The 10,969-nt window shown below is 32.0% G+C and overlaps 2 protein-coding genes across 2 annotated transcripts; both read left to right on the forward strand.

Moving 5' to 3' along the window:
* Positions 1-467: 467 nt before the first annotated feature.
* LOC114749506 (L10-interacting MYB domain-containing protein-like) lies at positions 468-1,148 on the forward strand. The gene is made up of 2 exons (XM_028937997.1): positions 468-785; positions 867-1,148. The coding sequence occupies exons 1-2, from the start codon at positions 468-470 to the stop codon at positions 1,146-1,148; spliced, it is 600 nt and encodes a 199-aa protein (XP_028793830.1).
* Positions 1,149-1,790: 642 nt separating this feature from the next.
* LOC114749507 (uncharacterized) lies at positions 1,791-5,456 on the forward strand. Its single transcript, XM_028937998.1, has 4 exons — positions 1,791-1,948; positions 2,049-2,584; positions 2,678-2,828; positions 5,366-5,456. The coding sequence occupies exons 1-4, from the start codon at positions 1,791-1,793 to the stop codon at positions 5,454-5,456; spliced, it is 936 nt and encodes a 311-aa protein (XP_028793831.1).
* The last annotated feature ends 5,513 nt before the right edge of the window (positions 5,457-10,969 follow it).

Below are 10,969 nucleotides of genomic sequence, written 5' to 3' on the forward strand. Positions count from 1 at the left end.
TAAAACATTTTTAACCAATTCAAGTAATTTGACCTAAGTATTCTCTTTTTATTTTTGCCTTCAATTATTATCCATCATCTTCTTATTAATTGGATTCTTAAGGGTGAAGGATATTTTAGGGAAAAATTATTGATTACTCTTATATGTTTATAAATTCTTTTTTTGAAAAAATTTTTACCCTTAATTCGGTGGGACAGGTTTTTAAGAAAATTGTTAAGTACTCTTATGAATTTATAAATTGTTTTGCATGACACTCACATATATACACCCACACACATTTTTTTGGGGGAGGGGCAGAGGGAGTGAGCATGAGCCGTTTGGAATCCAAAAATTAGGAGATAAGACAAGCCATTTATTGAGCAAGTAAAACAAGCCGTTTATTTCTTACATAATGTAGCTTGAATTTGAACATTTTTGGTGCTTTGTTTGCTTCTGTTAGTCTTATCTATATTATTTTCCACCTAGAAATGGATAACGATAAAGAAAAAGCGAGTTGGGATTCGTATACGACGAAAATCCTAATCAATGTTTGTGTCGAGCAAATTGTGCACAAGGAACGGCAAGGAACATCATTTATGAGGCCAGGTTGGAACAAAATTACAAAGAATTTTCAAGAAAGGAGTGGGAAAATGTATGACAGGAAGCAACTTAAGAATAGATTTGACATTTTGAGAAAGGATTGGAAGTTGTGGGAGAAACTTATGTCTAGGGAGATTGGCATTGGTTATGATGCAGCGACAAATAGGGTGTTGGCCTCCGATGAGTGGTGGCAATGGAAATTAATGGTAACTACTTGTGTTGGTTGAGTTTTAATTTTAAATATCAGTTTCGTCATCGCTGACACTTGCCTAATTACGTTAATGTAGGTGGATCCCAATTTCAAGAAATTTAGACATCAAGGGTTGATGTTTGCATCAGACCTAATGAGGATATTCAAAGATGTTGTGGCTTCGGGAGACTTTATGTATGCACCATCATCCTCACAACCTCAGCTAGCATTCACTCCACAGCCTGACACAGAAGAGGAGGATGTTTATAGAGTCGAGCTCGACCAACAGGAAGGGTCGGGGACAATGAGGATGAAAATTTCGGTATTGACCCAACAGCCACCGCAGGGATCTCAGATGATTTTGCCAGTTGCAACTTAAACAACCGTTCAAGTACTGGACCAAGTGACTCAGGAAGTTATGGAAAGAAGAAGAGGGGTGAGATGTCTGATGCGAAGAAGAAGAAAAAAGTTGCTACGACTACAAAAATTTTTGATAGCCTGAGTGTTATAGCAGCTGCTTTTGAAAAGCGAGCATCAGCATTGGTTGAAGATCCCCAACAAGTTGAGAAGATTTGGGGACACCTGGCTAGCCTTGAGGAGCTTAATGGTAACTTTCAACTATATTATGCATGTGCGAAGATGCTTATGCGGTTGAGGTGGGCTAGACGAGCCTATTTGGGGTTTATGCATGATAGAAGCAAGTTGTTGGAGTGGTTGATACCGGCAGCACTAGACCCAGACACATGGAAGGGACTTGTAGATTAGGATTTAGTTTAGGACTTTGTTGTTTCACTGTTGTTACTGCACTTGTTAACTTGAACTAATTGCTGTTTGAACCTAAACTTATGTGACCTATTGTAGAAATCTTAGTAATGACTGTAATATTTACGCTAATTTCTACTTATCATATATGTGTTTAGTTTTTCTGTTTGCAGTATGATAATTATTTACACCTTCTTTAGGGTAATCCTTATAATGCTTACACTTTGTTGTCATCATAGTTATAGGGTTAACTCCAGAAATGGCTTCTTGGAATGATGATTCACCATTAAATGAAAATACTTTGAAGGATTGGAATGATGATTCTCAGTGGAATGAAGATGACCGTTCAAGACAGATTAATGAGGAATTAACACAATATGAAGCAGTAGGTGCATTGGTTGGTCATTACTGTGAAATGTATATGTTTAAACAACCCTGCAGAACTAGTGAGCAGACAAGAAATTTATGGGTGCAAGGCATTATGAATGGCCATGATGATCGATGTTGAAATGTTTAGAGTGGATAAACATGTTTTCCACCTCTTATGTACCAAATTGGAGGAACACGGTTTACGAAAGTCTAAATACGTAGGAATTGAAGAAATGGTCGCGATGTTTTTAAACACGGTTGCACATGGACAATGCAATAGGATGATCCAGGAACGGTTTCAACGTTCAGGGGAAACTGTAAGTAGGCACTTTCATAATGTACTGCAAGCTTTCCTTAGCCTATTGAGTGAACTTATTCGACCCATAGATCCTACATTTCGTGGAACTCATAGAAAAATTGAGACTGATCCACGTTATTATCCATTTTTCAAGGACGCAATCGGAGCAATTGATGGCACTCATATTCAGTGTGTTGTCCCTGCTGCAAAAAGAGACAAATTTATTGGCAGAAAGGGAAATCCATCACAAAATGTCATGGCTGTATGTGATTGGCATATGTGTTTCACTTTTGTCTTGGCGGGATGGGAGGGATCTGCACATGATGCTCATATATTTGACAGTGTTATTACAAATTCATCTCTTAATTTCCCTCATCCACCTCCAGGTATATGTTTATAAGTTTCAATCACGCATGTTTTTTTAATTATTTCATTTTTTTTATTTTGACAATCTCTCTAATTGTTTCATGAATCATTAGGGAAATATTACTTGGTTGATGCGGGATATCCAACACCAAATGGATATCTAGGTCCATACAGATCTGAGCGTTACCACCTTCCGGACTTCCGACGACAAGTAGGATTCCGAAATAGCAACGAAGCCTTCAATTACTATCATTCCAGTTTAAGGTGCACAATAGAAAGAACTTTCGGTGTTTGGAAGAATAGATTTCACATCTTATGAAACATGCATAGTTATGACTTCCAAACACAAGTATACTTAGTTTGTGCAACAATGGCCATTCATAACCTTATAAGGAGACATTCAAGCTCCGACTTTCTTTTTGAACAAGTTGAAAATGATAATATAGTGGCCGAACATGATCAGGCTGAAGCTAGCCAACCATCGCCTTCAAACGTTACATCACAGTCTTCATCGCATATGAATCGTGTTCGTGATGCAATCAGAGACCAAATCGTTCATAGTTTATCAAATAATTAATTATGTAATATTATTTTATTTTACTTTGTCAATTGGAGTTCAAAACTTTGTTATCCATTTAAATTATGTTTAGTTGACTTCTTCGTATTAAATTAATTTAAATTTATTGTATTATGTTAATTTTTTTTTATTATGTTGCACTTCGTTTCTTAAATATTTTTTATGATTTCTCTACAGTTCGTAATTCTAATTCACTAAATAAATTTTACTTCATCATTATATTATCTCTATTCAATTTTTTCCTTCTTTCACTTTATATTTAAAATAATTTTTTAGATTTCTCTAAATTTTTAAAATTTAATTCACTTATTCGTATTAAATTATTTTAATTCCATTGTATTATGTGAAATTATTTTTTTCCTATTTTTTACTATTTATTAAAACTCATACCCATTTTGGTCATTTTACAACCAAACTTACTTTTACTCAACTATAATCCAAACAGTTTTTTACCAATCTCACTTTTGCAAACGGGCTTTTCTGAACTCCAGTCTAAACACAATTCAGCTTATCCAATTTAGCTTTTATCCCACTTCACTTATCCATAAGCTGATTTTCCAATAAGCAGCTTTTCCAATCGCTCATCCAAACGGCCACTAATTCTTTTGCCCCTAATTGGATTAGCGATGAAATTATAGCAATAGTTAGCAATGGAATTTTTCAGTCACTAATTACTATTGAAAATTTTCTAAAAATTAGGAACAGAATTTTGATTTTTTTAAAAAATTAAAATGTTACCTAGCACCTCCACCTCATCACCAATGACAGTCGCCTGGGTGCCTCCACATGTCACCACTTCACAGGCCACCTTGTACCGTCACATGTCACCATGATATAATTCCTCTTCAAAGTGACTTCTCCCTAGGTCGAACTAGAGACCCCATGTATGTGTGCGCACGACTTCAGTAGTTGAGCTGTAATAAACATACTAATTTATTATGCAAAATTTAATATATATATATATATATATAATATTCTTTTACACAAACAATTATATATACACATATGTATTATTAAAAACCAAAAATAAACTAGATGATAATTTTAATCATAACTATTTTTATGACAAAGTAACTTTTAAATATTTGTTTTACTATTTACTTTATATTATTTTATTTTTAAAAATATTTTAATATAATATTAATTTGGAAAAATTGCAAATAAAGACACCCTAATATGTGAAATTACGATTTGGGACCTTTAATTTGAAAAATTACAAATAAAGACTTGGTCTCATACGGCAAATATGAAATCTTAATGAAATATCTAAAATGCCCCTAAGCCAAATTGTGATTTGGTCTACTGAAGTTGTCATTCGCTAAAATAAACTTGTTATTTCCCATAATCAACTTGTTATTTGGCATACCTCAACCAGGTTGTGATTTGGTCTACTAAAATTGTTATTCACTAAATAGAACTTGTTATTTCCCATAGTTAACTTGTCATTTGGCTGAGGGGCATTTCAGGCATTTCACCCATTTCATATTTGCAATTTGGGACTAGGTCTTCGAAGCTATTTTTCAAATTTAAAATCTCAAATCACAATTTCACATATTAAGGGGTTTTTATTTGTAATTTTCTTTATTAATTTCCAATGGCACTAATTTTTAATTTTAAATTGCAAATAATTTTTTCATAAATATATTTTTTAAATATAAGTCATGGAGCCTACTTCTTTTTGAAAAGATAGATTCCTTTTCTCCACTATAACCCATGAAAAATAGAATTTTCAACTTTCACCCAAAAAGGGCCTTCAATTCAATATACACGTCCAGGTCAACCAAAAAAAATCACAACAAAAAAGTTCGAAAATTTAAAGCAAGAATGCAATTGACGCGGCATAATGATGACTTTTTGAATGAATAAGGCTAACCCTATGTTTGGTTCAAGAAAATCAGAGGAAAGGATAAATTTTAATGAGTTTGATTAGAAAAATTGAAGAAGTGAGATTCTAACGTTTTGATAAAGAGGATATGTAAGATAAAAGAGGAGGAAAATTTAATTAAAAATTTTTAACTCAATTTTTTTAATTTTTTTTAAAATCAAATTCATTAAAATTTTCTCTTCCCTTTCTTTTCTTTCATTTCCTTCTTACCAAATGGGCTCTAAAGGAAACATTGCAAAGAGGGAGGATGTTGTTTCAGCCTTTATCAGGACTTGCACAAGAGTCAAAGAGGATAATGCTAACGCTATAAGAAAAACGATTTCACAAAAAATGTTTCAGATTTGATGATGATGATTTTTGGAATGAAGATGATGATTTGCAAATGGGGATGACTTCAAGCTGGGGAAGACGGAAAGAACGGGAAGATTAGGCGAGGCTAGCATGCAAGGATTATTATTAGTAGACTCACAAAAGTGTCCCTTAGAGCCATTATGAATTTTAGTCAAGAATCAATTGATAAATTAATAAAAATAACATGTGATCTCCTAAATAATTGTTTAATAATCTGATGTGGTGGATCTGGATACTCTCATAATTCTTCTTTTTTCTTTTCTTCTCAAAATCTCATTTCCACTTTTGGATCAAATAATAGATAGTTCAGATTTAATATTTTAAAAAGTAGATATCCATCTTCTCTCTCCTCTTTATGCAATGTTATAACAATAGTTTTATAAAGTATGAAATCTGAATAATTCATTATTTGATCTAAAGGGAGAGATCATATTCTCAGAAAAAAGGAAAAAGAAGGATTCTGAGAGTATAAGACTGTGATGTGGTTTGTCTTACCAACTGGGAGATGGAAGCTCTTTTTAGGTAAGGTGAAATAAAACTCAATTCATATTCTTATAACATATTTTGTAAATCATAATTATTTTGCCTTTAATACATGGGAGAGTAGGTGGCTTCCACACCGACGTAGTTGGGTAAAAACTTACCAACTCCATAATGGACCGTGTCTGACGCGTAATCGGAGGACGGAAGCCGGGATTGGTAGAAGGCTGGTGACTCACTTCCCACTTCCCTGTGAGATGAGATATGAAATACGTGGAGTTGGATCGCAGAGTCTCTTTTGGTACTTTTCTCACACAGTACACATCAAAAAATTTATCTCTGTTTTCTAAAAATAATTAATGCGTCAAATAAAATATAATTATCAAATTTAAAAAAATTATTGCCGGCCCAAAAAAAAAAAAGAAAATCATTATTATCCAAGATGAGAATGATCTCTTTATTTCTTTTGACTGCTGAATCTTGCAATTTCTGCCTCAATATAGGCTTTGGTTTGAGAAACTTAAGCACAAAGGAAGAGACAAGGCCTTGTATTTAATTTATAGGCAAAGATGAAGTTGTGGCTGAGATGGCTCTCGTAGTCTGATTTATTATTATAGTAAAAATGCCTGACAAATTGAAGGAACTTTACTTGGTAAAAATACTGACAAATTGAAGGAACTTTACTTGGTAAAAATAATACAAAAAAATTCAACTAGAAATTCTTTTAAAAAAATAAGAAGTTGTGTGAAATTCTTTCAACTAGAAATGCTGTCATGAGTTTAATCTGATACGTAATTCCAATGCTAAATCACGCTCTTTTTATTTTTTTTAGAAATACTATTATCCCGTATTTGGTGCTTTTTTTTAATCTTATTACCAGCTATTCGAGCAATTTACTAGTCTAGTCCGTGTCGATAGCTAAATCAGGCTCTTACAAGCTAAAGAGTTCAAGATCTATCATACAAAGAAAAATCAACTACAAGCATCCTAATAAAATAGCTCATATATTTGGAATCGGAAGGAGTATTAAACTTTTTCTAAGCCTAGGTTCACTTTAGTTTGTTAAAGCCCTCAAATCGCGACTTGAAAAAGTATTCTTTATGTCCCAATTTCAGAGAACATCTGTAAGCTGATCAAAAATAAAAAATTCTTGCAAAGGGGAAGACAGCAACGCGGTTTGAGTCCCAGTGTGAAAAGAACATTTTTAAAAGCTTGTTAAATTAAAGAGAAGACTTGAGTTTACTTGAAAAGCTTCATCCTCAAAATTAAAAATCTGTGCATAACCGGGTTTCATCTTCTTCCGATCAGGTCGCAGATCAAAGAAATCTTTCACTTATTTCATCCATCAGGTTCCTGTTTTCTTCCTTTCTAATTATGTTATATATCTATTTTCTGTCATGGCTACCACTGTCAGTTTAAGATTAGTTTCTCTTATTTTATTTTTTTTTTTCCCCTGTGAAATGGATTTAGCCTTTCAAGCTTTAATTTTGTGATTATGCTTTCTTTGAATACAAAAGTTTTGCTTTGAACTATAAATAGCCCATGAGCTGTAAGAAATATAAACATAGTTAGGCACTGGGTGTCAGCTCCCCCCGGCTGCAATTCCAGCCACGCCTTAATTTTGGGGTCCTTTCCAAATGAGTGATATTTTGATATTTCATAGACAAAAAATGATTCATTTTTTAATTTTATCCGATTTTTCAAATATTGAAAACAATTGAAAAGGGCCCCCAAAATTAAGGGACAGATGGGGGCGCAGCCGAGCAGGTCAACCTCTAGCTAGCTCGTTAGTTGTCAATTCAATTAAGCTGGGATATATTTCTTCCTTGACAATTCTTTTAGACTATCTTCGAAATTTTCATGAACTTTTGAATCGGCGAATTAGATTTATGTTCTGCCTCAAAGTTTTGCCTGATTCATAGCAGGCTAGATCAAATCACGCCTCTCATATATTTAGCCTGATCAAATCATGAAAAATTGGTCCAATTTCTCCCGTCTTCAGTATCCCCCTGACTGATTGCTGCACTGTTTGTTGAAGCTCCCATTATTTATGTATTATTCTTTCTGGTTTTGTGCTTTTACTTTTGTTTGGATTCAGATTCCAAATCCTTGCGATGGCGCGTGATGCTGATGGAGTTGGGTGTTCTTCAAGCTCTTCTGGTTCAACTAAGAGAAGGAAGTATGATGTGTTTTTGAGCTTTCGAGGGGAAGATACTCGGAAAAATTTTACTGATCATTTGTATGCTGCTTTAAAACGCAAAGGATTAAGAACTTTCCGGGATGAGGAAGAACTTGAAAGGGAGAATCTATTAATCCAAGTTTATTACAAGAATTGAAGAATCTCGTTCTGCATTATTGTGCTCTCTCAAATTATGCTTCTTCAACTTGGTGTTTGGATGAGCTTCAAAAGATCCTGCAGTTGAAGGAAGAGACAAGTCTTGAAGTATTTCCGATATTTTACGGTGTAGATCCATCTGATGTTAGGAAACAAAGGGAAGTTTTGCAGAGGCATTCAGAAAGCATGAAGAAAGATTTGCACATGACAAAATGAAGGTGGAAAAATGGAGGGATGATTTAGAAAAAGTTGCTGCTATATGTGGTTGGGAGTTAAACGACGGGTAATTTCCACTTCTCTTAATAGTTACCATGTCTTTTCTTGTTGAAAATTAAGGACATTGATATTCAAATATACTCTAAACTGTAAGATTAGCCACATCCTCTCTTATTGAGGAGATTGTAGGATCTATTCACCTAGGGATAGGATGTGTGGTCTTGGGCGGGTGACTCGGTCCCTCCCTAAAATAGGTAGGGAGCAGACTAAAACGTATTATAAATGTCATTTATTTTTTTAAAAAAATCCTTTAATCCATTTTACCTTAATTACATTGACCTTTTATCTATTTTTAAACACATACACGTAAGTTTAATTTAAATCCTTAACTTTGTTAAGAATATTTTAAAATGATATTTTTTAATTAAATTTGTACTGGAATGATATTTATTTACTAACTTATTTTTCATCACACTAGATTCCTAATTTTTGATAAAATTATTTTGAAGGATTAAGTGTTTTCTTTTTCTTTTTCTTGATTTTTCTCGTGCAAATAATTATTTTTCTAATGTTTTAATTTATTGGGTAAAAGCTTAAGTAATTTAATTAGCATAGATATAAAAAAACTTAATTAAGAATTTTAGTAATTTCTTTAATAAATATATACTTGACTAAACGTGTTTATGAATTCAGCCCAACAAATATATTTGCAAATTTATAAATGTTTATTACAAAAATGTTTAAAAATTTTAGGTTACAAATTTATTTTATTTATATAGTCTGTTAAACTTATATCATTTGTTATATATGATGAATAATATACGCATTTGAAACATAATCTTAGCCGTTTAAAAGAAATCTAAATAAATACATTTCAATACATGTACTAAAAAAATTATACAATTTCATTAAATAATCAAAATTAATAATTAATAAATTTTATAACAATCTAGAAAGTTTGAAATTATATGAATTAGAATTATTTTCTATTGTATGAAAAATTATGTTTTTGACAAATATAAATATTTAAATAATTTTTTATGTCAAATAGAGTTACTTTGGATAAAATAAAAGTTTCAAAGTTAAATTTAACATTCAATTAACAATTGAATAAACTAATGATTGAACAGATAAAAATAACATATGAGGAAGGTTTATATATATTTTTGAAATAAAAATAATATTTATGTACGTAATTGATGTAAAATAGAAAGGTAATTAATGTTTTTGCCCTTTTATCTAATTGTAGACCTTTATTTATATTTCTTGGTAAAATAGACTTGTAGGACTGTATTGGCTGTAGATGATTTAAGTTTTCGACTTGAACTCAATTAATGATTAATGATAGAATTCTGAAGTGGACATTTTCTTGAATATACAATTGCACACAAACAGTATATAGTAAAATTACAAAATAATTATTATTATGTAATATTCAACCATTAAAAAATTAATATTAAAAATTGATAATTTCTCTAAATTTTGAAATTCGTTGTTTATTAATAAATAATGAATAATTAATAAAAAAAAATTGATAGTTGAAAACGTTACTAAATAGCGTTAGATTCGAACTTGTAATCTGACAACGTTTATTGTGAAAAGGTGCTCAAATAAAATTAAAAAAAAAAAAGACGTACTACCAGAAAAGAAAACTCAAACTATGATGTGCTAATTAAATGATTTGAATATCTAGGAGCTATTAAAGCGTGTGGACAAATAAACATAACCGTCTATGTCTGTAAATACCAGAGGCAATGTACAACTCTTCTATAAATGAAATTATTGCTATTTCCACTAATTTAAACTAAATTTCATGGTAAACTTAAAACTGCTAAATTTGCGGTCATGTTTTCTTTACATCTCACATTACCTGCTTTTTTTAAAAAAATTTTATGCATAAAAATTTAAAATTCAGTTGACTTAAACGATCACGCTATTTTCATGTAAAAAAGATCACTTTATAATTTTATTTTCACATGCAGGTATGAAGCAGAATTCATTGAAAGCTTTGTTGGAGAAATGGAGTCAAAGTTGCTTGATAAATCAGCATCTAGTCTTGGCAGGTTAATTGGAATTGAACCAAAATTAGATAAATTGGAGTCAATCGTGGAAAGTGAATCAAAAGGAGATGGGTTTATAGGAATATGGGGCACAGGAGGTGCAGGGAAAACAACTCTTGCTAGAGCCTTTTATGAGCGAAAGCGCAGAAACTTTAAGAATCATTGTTTTCTTCCTAATATTAGAGAGGCATGTGAAAAAGATCGTTTGATTTCATTGCAAAGAAAACTTCTTTTTTCTTTAGATAAAAGGAGTATGGAAGTGACTGATTCTTATGAAGGAATGGAGTTAATAAAAAGCAAGTTGACCAACAGAAAAATTCTACTTGTCCTTGATGATGTGAATCATATTGAGCAACTTGAAAATTTCACTCCAAGGCAAGGATGGTTCAGCAAAGGGAGCATAATAGTGATAACAACAAGGGATAAGCATTTGCTATCATCATATGGTGTATCTGATAGTGCTATATATGACATTGAATTCTTGACTGATAGTGAGTCCCG

This window comes from Neltuma alba, unplaced genomic scaffold (genome assembly GCF_004799145.2).
Source record: "Neltuma alba isolate B1F8T4 unplaced genomic scaffold, ASM479914v2 tig00006071_pilon, whole genome shotgun sequence".
NCBI lineage: Eukaryota > Viridiplantae > Streptophyta > Magnoliopsida > Fabales > Fabaceae > Neltuma > Neltuma alba.